The following is a 16,551-nucleotide window of genomic DNA, read 5'->3' on the forward strand; positions in this document are numbered from 1 at the left end:
AGATTTCATAACAGTAATGTTCATTGTTCAAAGAATAAGAGCACATGAATATGACCAACAAACATACAATGTAGAGAAAACACAAAACTCTCCTAAAACTTTTTCACATCATCAAGCCGTTCTTATTGTTGAGCCATGTGTCTGTCTTTTTCAGTTTTTTTTACCCTTCTTCTAACTAAACTTTTGGCTTAAATAAGTGATATATAGTAAATGGATCAGTAGGGAAAACGCAAAATTGAAGTTTGTAACATTTGACAAGCAACGTTCATACGCAATCTTGTACATAATATGCCTCCCCAAATTTTAATTTCCATTCTTCACTAATAGGGTCCAAGCACTCTGATCATAAAGCAAAGAAATAATAAGGATAATAAGCTGTAATTTTGTCCATGATGACATCCTCACAGATGATTCTGCCAACATGTTTTGGGATTGTGGTTGTATAGAAGCAGCAGAGGGAAATACTATCTTAAGTACGTCAGCACAAATGAGCTCTACTTCTCGCACTTGACCAGAAACATCTGCAATGAAACAAAATAAATAACTAAAGAGAAAATAACTCAAAATGCCTTAAAGTGACATCAAATGAAAAATCGATTGGTCATGCAATTCATCAGCAGCCATCAGATACAAACAACACAAGATTCCAGCTGCATCACACACGAATACATGAACCTTGAGCCAATTAAAGAACACTAAGTTTTCTCAACTGATAGAACATGATCTCACAGCAGGATTTGCCCAGCATTATGGGAAAGAAGCAGAAGTAGTGCTCTACACTTGAGTGCAGGTCATTCTCACTAGTCAATGTACACGAGGCTGTCTGGCAAAGACGTGGTAATTGAGTTTTAGAGAAAGTGCTTTCACAGCAAGAACTGCGTCATGGAGAGATCATTGCAAGGTGAGTCACAGAAATCTCTCTTTATAGGTTAGAAAAGTCTGAATTGGACACGTTTTTACCACAGAGGCTGGATTGAAGTGAATGACATAACTTTACTAATTCATTTTGTAAAAAGAACAATCATTCATTGCTGGTTTAATATTATTGATTGTCTAAATGGAACCTCGCTACAAATGTCTGTTCATTGATCATACACTCCAGTGTTTTTTTCTCTCTGTATTGATGTGCACTCTTTGCTGAGAGCTCTTGTACATTTACAGTACCCACCTCACTAATACACAAATGTGAAACACAAATAGAGGTTTTCATAGTTCGAAAACTACTGGCCCTTTAGACTTGTCATTTTATAGCGAGCAATTTCAATTAAAAGTTAAACTCTTTCTCTCAGTCCTTTTGCCTTTGTGAAAGCCGCTTGAATGATCTCATTCACTGAGCCGAAATGCCACAATGGCCCCAGATAATCACTGGGACAGACTGAGAGAGAATCTCTTTGTTCCTGAGAGAGGGAAATCATTCAAGGAAAGTTCTGCGAGTGGCTACGGTTGGGTTTCTGGACAAGAGGAAGAGGTCGGGAGGAGGGAAGCACTGCGGTCCTTGAATGTCTCAGACTATCCCAGCTGTCCCCAAAGATACCCTGTCCATCCGAAATGCTACAGGCTGAATATTGTTGAGATTATGTAGCTATAAACAGGGATATAGTAGGTTCACTAATGTCTCAATCACACTGCAGCTGTATGGGGCAGCTGTTTTTTGGGATTTTATTGGGACTATATCATTTTCTTTGGGTTTGATATCATTTTCTTTGCACTGAAGGTCAAGTGAAGCACTATCAGATAAGCAATCAAGATTATTGGGGAAGCTGTGAAAATAGTTAGTGAAAAACAGCTAGAGAGGCCTGTGCAGTGGCAACCTTCAGGGAATGGATGGACAATTGAAGAAATAGCAGGAAAATTGAGCGAGAGAGAGAGGGTGGATGACGTATTGAGACATTGAGCAGAATCAATTGTTCACGTGACCATCCCCCACTGTAGGGCACCTTGATCCCCCTGGTGTTAACAATACAATTGCATACACATATTCTCCCTTATTACACCAGATGTATCCGCCACAATTTCTGTGTCCGAGCCTGAATTGCCTAGACATCCACTAACAAAGAAAAATGTATGCTATTTTTGGGCTCCTATAAAAAAAAAGAAAAAAAAGAAAAGAATAAAGAAAGCCTCTCTCTTCCAACGGCCAGAACGGAACCAAGAAAAAACTCATAAATAATGATTAGAAAGGAAGAGAAGTTGGGTGAAACAGTCTCACAGTTTCAATCCAATAAGGGTAGTGCCTGAGAACAACAGCAGGGAAATCACAAGGGTGTCTGGGAAAGGAAGACATAGCGCAGTGTTATACTTTAAAGTGCAACATTTTGTATTGATTCAAGTCATTGCATACTACAGTGATTCTCCACTGATTTTGCTTTAGGTTTTTCCTCAGATGTTATATTGCCTTTGCTTTTCTATTTTGTATAATATTTTTATTTTTTTTTGTTTTATGCTGTCACTCTTGTGAGCTGTATTTGTACCACATACATATCTATTTGTTTCAACCTTACACTGTAAAAAGAGAATTGTTGGTTTAACTTTAAAAAGTAAGTTACCTGGTTGCCTTAAAATTTTGAGTTCATTGAAATTAAAAATTTGAGTTAATACAATGAAAGTAATCAATCAACAGAAACTCAAAATATTATGTTATCTGAACCACATTAATTATTTAAGTTGATCTGACAAAAGAAAAAATGTTGTGATAACAAATCATGAAAATAATTTTTTACAGTGCACACAGTGTTAAACAATAACTTTTTTTTTACTATACATCACTATATTACTATATATAACCATTGCGTTATGTTACAAATCTGTATCTTTAATTACACATTGTCAACAGGATGTTAGTAATCTTGGGCAGTTAACAGCATGTGAACCCAACAGGAAGTTTGCAAGACTGCCCGACGTCTGAAAAATGCCAAAGCTAAGTGCCCTTTGATTACATCCATGCTACAGTATCTCTAATATCAGAGCAGTGTTTATCCTATCATTCATCATAATGTGTCCGAAATTTCAAGATGTCGAGAAAAATGTTACAATGTAAGTTAATTAATTAGATAGGCTATTTAATTTGGTAGTAAAGCGTAAAGTGTTGCATATTTTATTGGTCCAGAGATGAGTGTGTATTTTGTAAACATCTGCTTTTTATCACTTAATTAGAAGTCATCTGTAACATGGGGACTACTGAACAGACATTTACACTTTATATACATAATTTGTATATAAAGTTCTACAGACACTGCCGCTCTTCACACCCACTTGAACACTTGAACCAAATACAATAGTCATGTAAGCGATCAAGTGCAAAGACCGCAAGTGTGGGTATTGGGACAGGGCCCCGGATTCAAACAACTGACTCACTATAGCAAAACTGAGGTTGTTAAGCGTATCGTTTTGAGTGACTCATTAAAAGAACCGGTTCATAAGACTCATTTGCCTCATCATTTGACTCGTGACATAGGCTATTAAGAACCACTCTTGAGCCTAGATACTATACTGTGCTTTATTAATAACTCACTCACTGCCATAAGCAGAATTATTGTGTCTCTCCATTATTGCATATTTATTGCCAAAAGACAACAGGCACTTACTGGTGACAGGCTTTATAAACAGATGGTTTTCATCTAGATGTGAGATAAATGTGGCTGATTTTAAGTTCTGCTTCAGCTCTCTGGCTCCTGTTTATAATCTCTTTAGGAAGTTATGATGAACCACAGTGTCCCATTTACTGACACAAATCGATGGGGGAATGAATGAATGATGCAGAACTTTCCATCTATCTTCATTTGATATCTCATTAGACAACAGAAAACATGACTCAGCAAGTATAAGGAATGTTAATTCACTGTCCACCAAAATGGGCCCAATGTAGATGTGATTGATGAAGTCTTTATCATACTGAATAAAGGAAGTATAATGTACCTGGAGAAAGCCATCCATTAGCATTCGCATTAGAAGTTTCTCGGCCCGACCCAGATGCTGTCATCTACGCTTCAAGAGCTGTCAGTTCAGGTGTCGCACAAGATAATGGCAGTTTAGGTGTGTTCGCTTTCGGGGGAGGACACTTCAGCTACAAGAATAAAGTTCAACATAAGCCTATTATGTTTATTTTGATAAACATGACATATTATAATAAAAAGACTACATAAAAAGAGTTTTTTTTTTTACACATAAAACAAAACAAAAAAATTAATTAATAATAAAATGAAATGTTTAATATTAAAAGTGTTATTTAATTAAAGTATTTTTGAATTACCATCAGCAGAGAAACATGTTTTAATGGTGCATTTAATGCATCTGCAGTAGATACTAAATTCTGAAGCAAACCAGCCAATCCTTCATCCCATACTGACTTATACGTTTTTTCCAAGGAGCACATGCAAGATTTACCACAGCATTTTAACGCCAATAAAGACACATTTGATGTTCCATTATCTTACAAATTGTTGAGAACATTGCATCCCAGTCCTAACCTCTGCTCAGAGCTACATCAGATATTCCTGTTCCTTACGTCAGCTTTGTCCTTTAAAGACAACAGGGTGACTTTTAGCTCTGAAGGAGAGAAGAGAAGAAAAGAAGGAGGCCTGTTGCACCTTCTGCTCCATCGTCATAAATCTGTAATGTTGGACTATGCTAACCATCCCCCACTGTCCCCCTCTCCTCTTCTCCCTTGTCTCCTGTAGGGTTGTAAATCTGCGCCGGACGGTCACTCTGGGGCCGACTAACTTAATAGTTTAATGGCCGTACAGCGTGGCAGGTGTCCAATATGGCTGCCGTTGACTGCATCTCCATTACGTATCAGCGTTGAAGGTGGGTTCAGAATGCAAGAGAAGGAGAGATGCAGACAGAACAGACAGCATAGCAGATTGTTCCACCTATAATAAAGTTAACCAGTCTCCTGATAACAATTGCAGGACAGGATTTTTGGACGCACTTTGCTGTATTAAGAGACACTTTATGGCCCTACTTCATACTCCAGCACTGCGCCAGTGATGGTCCACGTTAATCTACAGTGACAAAATACTTTTCACAAGCAACTTGAAGAATTTTCCAGCATTCCCTGCTGGCTTTTGGAATTCACAGAAATATTCAGGATTAGTAGGCTAATGTAAAGCAGAGAGCCTATACACTGAAAGTGGTCTGTATAGTTTTAATTCACTGTATAGTTTTAAAAGGGTTAATTCACTCAAACATCAAAATTAATTGCAATTATAATGATTAAAAAGATTCAAAAAGGACAGAAAAGCATCTTAAAACAGTGGGTCTCAACTAAGGGGCCTCAGCAAGCTTCTAAGGTGGCCACAGGATTATTTATGTTATAATCATGTTATTAAGATGAATATATTATCATTTATGAAAATTATTTTTATTATTATTAATCAGTTTAGATAAATTTAACTTAATTAAAATGTTAAAAATACATCACATTAAGAAAACTTTTTTATTCCCCCCACCCCTATAAACTATTGTTTATGTTTGAGATTGTTCATTTGCAAAAACATATAACTCCATTTTAATTAATTCTCACAAATCATGTTTTTTTTTTTATTGTATATTCCAAGTAATATCAATCAAACTGCAGTTGGGTTGCTTTAATTAAGTAATAATAACTCAAAATACAGGTAACTTACAAAATTAAAGTTCATTGAAAGTATGTTTTTTTTTTAAATGTATATTAAAAGTTTGTTTTTTGGTAAAAGCAGATAACATTTCATGTTAAACCAAACCAAGTAATTTCTGGGGGGAAAAATCACGCACACACATAACACACACACACACACATGCACACATGCACGCACGCGCGCGCACTACACTCACTCACTCACTCACACACACACACACACAAACGCAAAAGGACAACCAACGGTTCAGCATGTAAAACGTGTATGGTGTACAAGGACTTTCAGAAGTTAAAATGATAAATTCCACAATACTTGTATTCAGCTTTGACGAAATTCCCCTCAGCAAGCGCGTCTTTTTTAACTGACTAGCAGCCTTGCCACCTGACCTGAATACTGCGCGCTGATTCGCTAAAACGGACTTATCGGTTTTTGTACACAAACAACGAGGGCGCTGGAAGTGGAAGTTGCGATTGTCTTCTCTTCCCTATTGTGTTGTATATCTGAGTGAAACGGCTTCTCGAACAAGAATAAATGTAGGACGGTACTTGATTTTGTCCATTGATTGGATTGTTGTGGTTTGCTATTGCTGTGATCTCATGTGAGTGACAGGTCATCCGGCCCTTGCTCCAGTAAACGCGTGATCAGAGAAGAGATGTCATCGCAAGAAGAAGGGGAAGTTATTTTGATTAAAGATTACTAGGGCATATGAATAATAATAAAAAATAAATAATAATGATGTGCACAGATAAATAATTTATATTACTGCAATATTCCATACAAAAACATGGTGACCCACTGCTTTAAAAGTGTAATAGAAGTCTATATAGCTCTTTCACTACTGTATATAAGTCCTTGAAGCTTTATGTTAGCATTCAGACTGAAAATTTAAGCTCGACAACTCAAGAACAAATAATTCAGACCAGTTTTGCGAGGAGCTCAATGTCTACATGTTATAAAGCTCCCAAAGGTTTCGTTCTCCGAAGATACTATTGCAAAAATATTTATGCAACATTCCACATTGTGTCTAGAGTCTCGCAAAACTGAGACCTTTGCTGGAACGACAGAACGTTTGCTCATCCAGAACAAATACGAAATCTCTCAGGTGTAAATTATAGACCTCAGCACCTCAAATGGCTTCTTAATGTGGTGAAATATCAGATCCACCACAGGTCAGACACACAAACAAGAGATCAGGAGACAAAACATGAAAGAATATACAAGCTCTGTCAAGAAACAGTAGAAGAGTGCATATATCAAAGCATGGCTCATCTCTGGTTTGTATTAGGTGATGAGAGGGCTGTTATGTTATTGCATGCTCTGTAATAGATTTGGACTGAGAAGCGCACCTTTATTAGTCTAAATGGATTTATCCTGGATGAGTCCAACCTTATACTTTATTGTGGGAATGACACATTTTTATATAGCGATGGTGGATGCATTCCAGAGAGGTAACTCACCGACGCAATAAACAATGCTCTCATTGAGTGTTTGGGGGTCCACTGGCTGACATTTCCCTGAATGGTGAGGCCAGAATAGTATAGATTGCTCCCTGGTGGCCGCCACCTCATTAAAAGCCTGCTGTTTAATGGCCTTGCCTATCCAGTTGCCCAGCAGATAACCAGTTTGTTTACCTACAACACAAGTCATAAGTTGACATGCAGACAGAAGTCTGTGCCGAAAGGCTCTTACTAGCACTCCCGCCGCCCCCATTCACTGTCTCTCGCGCCTTCCCAGAGAGCATTTTGCGGTCTAAAATTTTCCATCATCGACTGGGGAAAGTTTGTATAGCAGTCTTGATGACCATAGAGCAGCATTTTAGGCATTCATCAGGTTTTACAACCTATATTTGACTCTCAAACCCCTGTCTAATAAGATTGTGTGCAGATTTGAGAAGTAGCAGTGTCTAGTCTTTATATTAGGCCTACAGCGCTGGTTAGTTATTTTAGACATGTTTTTTGCAAACCTATATGGAAAATAACGTCATTTTAAGTGTGTTGCACAATAAAACAAGTCTCATAAGTACAGGTTACATCGCTTTATTTGATTATTGGTATGATGTAATGCAAAGATTGCTTTGGTTATGAGATTCAAAGTTCATGTTTAACTAAGCCGACTGGAAAAAGTTAACAAAAATGATCTAATTGAGCTTAAACAAAAAGCCACTTAATTGTGAAGTACACTGATATTATGAGCTTGGATATTTACATGATACATAATACAGTATCTACACACATACTGTATGCAATGACAAAGTACAAAAGCATGTGATGCAAATTCACATCTACTGTACATCACAGTGTAAACAAGAAAACATATGGCAAATGAACTCTAGCAGTCACTATCTGTCATAAGCAAACAAATCTCAGTTTGTCAAAATCACACCTAAAATGACAACCAGTCTACATTGAATAAAAATAACATTTTACTGAGGAAAAAGTCCTTGTGTAAAACAATCAAACAAAGGGCAATGATCCCTACAGAAAAATAGCTTTGTACAGTCTTAGAAATGTCAACCATCTCCCTCAGTTTGACCACTAGATTCGTAATATGAGTGAACAATGAGACTCATATAGACAGCCTAGGTACTTTTATATTGCACTATACTGTAAATGCTAAACAAGCCAGACTAATAATATATATATATATATATATATATATATATATATATATATATATATATATGCTGCCAGGGTTTTCATTGTGCATTATATAGACGTTGTATATACACCAGTAATAGTTCAATGTTCTAATTACTGTATAGCAGTGATTGTGTTTTGCTCCCAGTATTCTCGTAAACAGTTTTCACTTTGGGGCTGGCAGTGCGCTGAAGTTGACATGAGGACGCCATCACACGTAGTGTTCTCTATGGTTGATGTAAACTCGGTCTGCCCCGTTCTGATGACATATCCATTCCTGATAGGACAGTGAATGGTGAGTGGGGCTCTGGATGTCTCTCCGAGCCATCCTGCTGGGCACCCGTTCAGCCAATTCGTAGCGCCTCTCCATCCGACGATCCTATAAAATAATACAACAGATATAATTCATATTATATCCAAAGTATTATCAGCAGCTCCCCTGGGTGCTGATGCTGTTAGACGATGAAATGTAATGCTTAATGTGATTAGATGGATAAAATGCAGTGTTTTTTTTTTTTTTTTTTTATCAATCGAATTTAGGAAAAAATAAATATTTAAATGAATTCCATGATATGAAATAAAAGCCCCCAGCCACCCTTCATTGTCTTATCAATAAAAGCAAAAATGTAAAAACAAGTTTTGAACAAATTTTGAAGGAGGAGTAGCAAAAAACCTGAATACTGTACTTTTCAAAATGGCCATTACTGTAATGGGTGGAGTGTTAATGTAAGATGTTGAATGTGGTCAGCATGAAGAGATGAATCATGTGTATTAAATTTCATTTTTCTAGAACAAAGGGTTCAAAAGTTATAACCTTTAGAAATGTGAATTTTTGAACTGGTGGTGGCGCTATAGAGTTGGTCCTAGAGACTCCAAAGTTGGTCCAATTGACCCGTTGCAGGGAGTTTGACTGACAGGCAATCTAACCAATCATAACGCCGAATCCGCCATTATGTCCGACAAAGCAGTCAGGGGAGTTAGTAGATTATGTCGGTGGACTTAAACCTGAAAAATGGTGTGTACTGACGTCTTTCCGTGGTTGAAACAACATTTTTCTGATGTTCTTTCCTGTTTATTTGATGATATAAATTAACTAGTAGGAAGAAATGATCGGTTCACGAGCCGCTTGAACTGAGGCGCTACAGCGATCTGTCACGACACATTAAAGAACCACAAAACGATATTTATTGTTTAAATTTCTTTAAAAATTACAATATTTGAAATGTGAGAGTTTTCTTCCTATCGAAAGTAACCTGCTCTTGTCTTGTCTGTCGACGTGTTGTCAGTGTCCTCTTTGCTCCGCGATGTACCTTTTCACTGCGTGAGAACATGTGTGGCGTGAGAGTGGCAAGCATAGCAACAGTAACTAAAGGGGGCGGGTCTTTGCAAACGGTCAATTACTATTCATGACCATCTCTACAATTGTACCAAATTTAATAATTTTTTCATTTTCTGTTCATAGGGCTGCCACAGACTCCCATTCGGGAAGAAGAATAATAATAAGAAAACTAACAATAACGACATGGACTACAGCCCCTTCGGGGCTTGGCCCCTAAATAAATAAATTAAAAAAAACATTGAAAGGGAAATCTCATATTATGGAATTTACATACAGGTCAAGGACGTGACTAATTGTGTTATTTTTTTATTATGCTTGTAATACTCACACTGAATAAACACATTGAATTTGCAGTTCTATTTTTTTTTTCTGCTGAAATGCTTAAACCAGACCAAACCAGTTTTTAATTATTTTAATTGGGTTTTGGGCACTTTTCATCTGGTTAGACTGGAATACCATGCTGCTGACCAGCTAAAAATCAACTTTGTCTGGATGGGAGACCAGTTTAAACCAGCTAAGACCAGCAAACCACCTGAGGCTGGTGTATTTTTCAGCAGTGTTATGTGTTGAATGGGTAAAAACGCCAGGAAAGACAAAAAGAGAAAAAAAAATCTGGAAAAAGTGAGCTAAAAGAGAGCATATAATCACTCCTTAAATAATAAGAAACATGCCAGTAGTCATCTTTCGAATGCAGCTCTATTATAAAGTACCACAGTAGGAGAATAAATCAGAATATAGAGCCGGGACCCCCACCTGAGAGAATGAGGCCACCTGAGGGGCCTGAGAGGCCAATGGGATGGCAGGAGGTCTCTCTGTATATGGAGGAGGAGGCTTGTGAGTTGGAGGGAGGTCAATTCTATAGAAAAAAAAACAACATCAGTTAGAATAAGTACATCACTGACTACACATGTTGCATGATTCGCAAGCTCAGTATCTGGACACATAAGCCACAACTGAAAATGTATGAATGTCATTGTATTACAAAATATCAAACCAGTAAATCACCTATCAAATCAATAGAAATGTATTGTTTAGGTGCTGTTTTCAGGCTAAACATTTCACAGAAGTTTGTTAGATGATAAAAACAATATATATATATTACTTTTTGGAGTCACTGTTTGCCTTCTTGTCAAAAGATGGAGGAAATGCTGTTCAAGACAAAATGTGTTTAGTCTGAGGAACAATAACAACCACACCTTCTTTTAGTTCTGGGAACAGAATGAAACTTTTGTTCTGTTTTACTGAGACTGACAATTTCTCAAGCTGAACACAAAATAATCAAATTTTTAAGGCTAAAATGAATTTAAGAGTCTATGTCTCAACTCCACACCCATGCAAGGTGTCACTTTTGACTCAATCACCAGCAACTCAAAATAGCCTCCATGTCTTCAAGTCCCTACAGTCACACTGAGACATACTTTCTCATGCTCTCTGGACCTCTAAACCAAACACCAGCAGGCCACAATAGACCCCGTCTAGAGTAACTTTGTGTGGGCACACATGTGGGTGGAGGTGTATATTAGTGACATACATAAATACAACTGGAGCCCATTTTAAAACTCCAAACAAAACTGAGAGAAATGGAAACAAATGACTTTGTCTTCTTGTTTGACTCGTGAATCACTGCAATGACCCTCTAAGAACATACAGTAAGGGAACAAACAATCATGTCATTTACATTTCATTTAAACAATTCATCATGGTTTGATGTCCTAAACTTCTACAGGATACTATATTTGATACATATTGTAGTGCTGTCTCCAATGCATATAACAAAGTTAAAACAAGCTTATTAAAATTATTTCTGATCTGATATTAACCAAAACCCCTGACAGAAACATAGTGTCTGCACAGATCCGGCCCACATCTGGTCCGTGTATAATCCACATGTACCAGATGTGGGCCAGATCTGGGCCAGACTATGTTGCTGTCTGGGACTAATCTAGCAATTAAGAGGAGTGGTCTCACATCCCTAATAGCTTGGGCTCTGATGGATTAATGTCTATAGAGCTTCTGCTTTGTAGCCCTAGGCATTGGGAGGTCCCGAGGGTCGCCCTGCCCTGACCTTTAATTCCCAGAATGCCTAATATATGGAAAGATACCTTTTCTTGCTCCCTGGATTTAGATACTGCTGTGTAAAGGTCATCTACTGAATGTCATAAAGATAGCCTAGAGTCATTAGTGGACAAATAAGGAATCTTAAACCTTCACTGCTAGTTTTAAAAGCTCTGCACTGCCAACCAATGAGAACAAGCTCTTAAAATACAGAATTCATTCACACCTCTTGGTTAAAAACCCTTTAGGGAAAACATGTGAACTGTGACCTCTCCTCATATATTTTCCCAATGTGCATCCATAAGCTCCTCATTCCTCAAGGGATCAACTTTGCCTTTGTTTTTCCACTTCCTGTGAACATTAATTTCCAACCATTAGTAGTACATTGTTTTGTGTAATTGACTTTCAATGGACTATCAGTCTGTTTAATGTGTCCCCTCCCCTCCCCACATAAATTCTAAATAGGACGGAGATGGAAAAGCGTACAACAGTGTTTTATGACTCATTAAGTCTATATGGACTCACATTAGCATTTCCCATGAAAAGTTATGACCGAAATAGAGAATTAAAAGCAGGAGATGTCATCCATGGACTTGAGAGACGATATGGTGAGTGCATTTGTGTAGCGTGAGCAGGAAGAGACGCAGACAGGCCTGGATACTCTCACTAGTTCCACCTGGATGTCCAAAGAGACCAAACAAGGGCCAAAATTTTGGACTTGAGGGAGGGAATAAGATTGCATTGTCCTCATGTAGTTTTCTCGCTTTCATCTCTTCTCATGTACTGAATGCACAGTTGAAGGTCAGATTAATTTGTTTTCCTCTTCAGACAGCCTGGAACATTTTCCAATTGTCTTGATTTTAAGCCAAGACCTTGACATATAAACTACTTTAATATTTTAAATGCTGCCACATCATCTAGTGAAGGATAAATTCAAGGTCACTTTAGATGAATGGAAGCTATCAAAATAAAATCAAACCACAAAATCATCACGACTCAGAAATAAAAGTGGAAAGCTCACACAAACCTGATAAAAATGGAAAAATCTTTTTTAAAAAAGCCTTTCAAGGAAGCACATTTTCTCATCCTGGACTACTGGGTACAATCAGATTTAAATGTCAAGAGTTATATGGACATTTTTTGCTTTCATTCCTGCATAAGCACCAAGTGTCAGCATCCCAATGCTGCTTATCTCTCGCAGATTCCCCGCTGTCTCCAGAGCAGAGGCAGCATCATCCATCAGACCAAACCCAGCTGTCCCACCACACTGATCTGCATGCAGCCTGCAGCCAAAGTAAAGCTAAGCCAAGACACCCAGAGGCTGAACAGGGATCAGCCGAAACAGATAAGAGTGTCTCTTGCACCTCTTCTGAGAGTGATGCTTCTGACAGCACTGCTGAGAAGTTTCAGAGAGGGCTCACTTCAAGATAGATGATGCGGATAAAGATAGCACAGCAGAAAACAAGTAATAAATAAATACTAACAGTCAACAATTCAGCAAATTTAAAAACACAGAATGCATTTTTATTAAAATAGCCAATTAAAGTCAGCTGTAAACCTTAATTTCTACGTGCTATGGATGTAGACGGTATTATATTTGAGTAATATTAGCAATATTTTAGTAAATTAAAATTTGAAGTGTGTACACTACCGTCTAAAACTTTGGGGTTGGTAAGATTTATTAACGTTTTTGAAAGAAGTCTCTTGCTCACTAAGTCAGCATTTATTTGATCAAAAATACAGTAAAAAACAGTAATATCATGAAATACAGTATTATTACAATTTAAAATAATGTTTTTATTCCTGTGATGCTAAAGCTGAATTGTCAGCAGCCATTACTCCATTCTACAGTGTCACATGACCCTTCAGAAATCATTCTAATAGTATCAGCTTAATATTTTGAAGTAAACCGTGATACCTTTTTTTTTTTTTTTTTTTTACAGGATTCTTTCATGAATAGAAAGTTCAAAAGAACAAGAAGAGAAGTTTTTGAAAACAATGTAAACGTCATTTTCGATAAATTTAAAGGGTTAGTTCACCCAAAAATAAAAATTCTGTCATTAATTACTCACCCTCATGTCGTTCCACACCCGTAAGACCTTCGTTCATCTTCAGAACACAAATTAAGATATTTTTGATAAAATCCGATGGATCAGTGAGGCCTCCATTGACAGCAAGATAATTAACACTTTCAGATGCCTAGAAAGCTACTAAAGACATTTTAAACAGTGGTTCAACCTTAATGTTATGAAGCGACAAGTATACTTTTTGGTCGCCAAAAAAACAAAATAACGACTTTATTCAACAAGTGATGGTTGATTTCAAAACACTGCTTCATGAAGCTTCGAAGCTTTACGAATCTTTTGTTTTGAATCATGGGGTTCGGAGCGTGTATCAAACTGCCAAAGTCACGCCCCCCAGTGGTGAACCATTGAAATTATGAAACACAACTTAACGAAGCCTCGTTTACTGAAATCACGGGACTTTGGCAGTTCCGAACCACTGTTTCGAAAACAAAAGATTCGTAAAGCTTCGAAGCTTCATGAAGCAGTGTTTTGAAATCGCCCATCACTAGATATTGTTGAATAAAGTTGTTATTTTGTTTTTTTGGTGCACAAAAAGGTATTCTCGTCGCTTCATAACATTAAGGTTGAACCACTGTAGTCACATGAATGTTTAATATGTCTTTAGTAGCTTTCTGGGAATCTGAAAAGTGTTAATTATCTTGCTGTCAATGCAGGCCTCACTGAGCCATCGGATTTCATCAAAAATATCTTAATTTGTGTTCTGAAGATGAACGAAGGTCTTACAGGTGTAGAACGACATGAGGGTTTCATTTATGTCAGAATTTTCATTTTTTGGGTGAACTAACCCTTTAATGCATCCTTGCTGAATAAAAGTATTAATTTCCTTTTGAATAGTGGTGTACATCTGCTAAAAGTTCATTTTGTGCATGTTCAAGACTACACTAACCTAACAGACAACTAAAAGCCATGAACTCCAGAATGTATCCAGTGTGAACGTCCCCTTAGCTGTCATGTTTGGATAACAAGTTCAGGTCATATTACAGCAGAAACTACAATGGAAGGCTTGAGAAAAAGAGAAAATTCTGAAACAAATTTCAAGGTCCACAAATCATATGGAAGCCAGACGTTTGAGCGCTGAGAATTGTCTGCCTGCTGCATTTCCCCTGTTCCCCGATACAATTTTCCCTGTGAACAGCTGTATCACGCGAGACTCCGCTGTGACCTCATCCTCATGAGAACTGCATCCATCACTATGGCTCTAGGAAACATGATTTTTGCTATGTTTGCTTAACTATTTATATTCATGTATTTACACTAGCTCCTTCTTTTAAAGAAAACGAGAAGAACGTCCCATATGCAGTGTTATTTCTGCTGACACAAACACTAACAACCTGTGGCAAACTAACAATGGTGGGTCCTTGACAGAATAAAAACATCTACAACAAATCTATGTGGTCTTATGTGGGCACAATGCATTTATAAACCTGGGTTAACATTTTAATTTGCATATTTATATGGTGAATAAAATGAATTGGATGAACACATCTCAGTTTGTTTTATTTAACTGCTTGACCCATCTGTGACAATCTTGACAAGAAAGATGTCCTAGCATTTGTAAGCCACTTCAACCTACAACAGTTTCTTTCCTCCAGTTAACACGTTTTCCATCACCGTTTGATCATTTGACCGTTTGTTTGACAGTCAACAATCATTTTTCTACCCGATACTGAAACTAAACAGTGTGTGAACGTTTTAGAAAATGTACAAAGCGTTTTGAGTTGTCTCACAAAAGTATTACGTTCCATGGAGAAACTTTGCGCTTGCTCGCAAAATAATTGCATTCTCTCGCAAAACTAATGTGTTCACCAAATTTATCATTACATTCGCTCACAAAAGCACTGAAATTCAGCCCCCCCCCCATCATCTCATAACATTTCCATCACAAATGTTTTGCGAACGCGCGCAAAGTTTCCTGAGAGGACACATTTTGCAAGAAATACATTTAAGAGATATAATTTTCTCCTCCCACCTTAATTTTCTTACCATCACAATGTCCCTTTAGGGGCTCTATACTAAATAATATTATATATTATTGGTTATCTATCGCTAAACGACTCTCTGTAAGATGCCAGCAAAGAATCATTTCACATTATACTTTTGGCACCATAAAAGTGTTGCTTACCCAGGGTTAAAAAGCAATGCTAACAATTTAAAAACAACAACTGTGAAATGCCACTTTACCAGGGATTAATTAGTGGCCTCAAACCAAGATTAAAAAGACGATAACCCAGGGTTAAGTGCAGCGTGAAAAGCCCTGTGAAGCTCTATAAGGGGAGCTGCTTTTTGGAGGCTGTGGGAAAAGGGAGACCTCCGGGCTGGCTGAAATGAGACGTCTGTGGGCTCACATCTAGAGACACTCTTAGTGACAGAACAATAAAGCGGCTCTTTTTGCAAGAACCAAAAGAAAACAACTAAAAATCAACATGCTTTGTCAAAAAGGAGCTATCCGAAGCTGTTTTGCCCACACAAGTTCTGAAATGATGTATCGTGTGGTAGTCTCTGTATACTGCAAAAGCAAATACACAACTGTAATCTATTGTGGCTATAGTCTCTCTTTGCGATGACATGCAGTTGCCTTTCCAGGAAACAAAAGCAAACCATCTGATGTTGCTCCCACTAGAATAGAACATTTACAGTCTTGACTGGGTTTCTGGGCTCAGTAATAATTGACCAGACAAAATCTATTACGGTTAAGGCGGCTAATCAAAGGTTAAGCCATGAAGAGGTGCTGTAGCGTGAAATGCCTCGTTCTGACAGGCCAACAGGTGAGCCAGACAGAGCCGAAGCGGAGTGTAATGTACTTAATGATAGCCTGACTG

General features: G+C 37.6%; 1 protein-coding gene and 1 long non-coding RNA gene across 2 annotated transcripts in view; one reads left to right on the forward strand and one right to left on the reverse strand.

The window, feature by feature from the left end:
• Positions 1-4,691: 4,691 nt before the first annotated feature.
• LOC127503969 (uncharacterized) lies at positions 4,692-9,949 on the forward strand. The gene is made up of 2 exons (XR_007927261.1): positions 4,692-4,803; positions 9,714-9,949. It is a non-coding gene; the product is annotated as an uncharacterized LOC127503969 (long non-coding RNA).
• The window catches only part of nectin3b (nectin cell adhesion molecule 3b), a 68,558-nt gene continuing 59,642 nt past the window's right edge, over positions 7,636-16,551 (reverse strand). Inside the window, exons 7-8 of the mRNA XM_051878249.1 lie at positions 10,344-10,446; positions 7,636-8,630 (exon numbers count right to left, since the gene is read on the reverse strand). Coding sequence (XP_051734209.1) covers positions 8,463-8,630; positions 10,344-10,446 — 271 coding nt within the window. The 3' untranslated portion in view covers positions 7,636-8,462. The remainder of the gene's footprint in view (positions 8,631-10,343; positions 10,447-16,551) is intronic.

This window comes from Ctenopharyngodon idella, chromosome 21, assembly GCF_019924925.1.
Source record: "Ctenopharyngodon idella isolate HZGC_01 chromosome 21, HZGC01, whole genome shotgun sequence".
Taxonomy (NCBI): domain Eukaryota; kingdom Metazoa; phylum Chordata; class Actinopteri; order Cypriniformes; family Xenocyprididae; genus Ctenopharyngodon; species Ctenopharyngodon idella.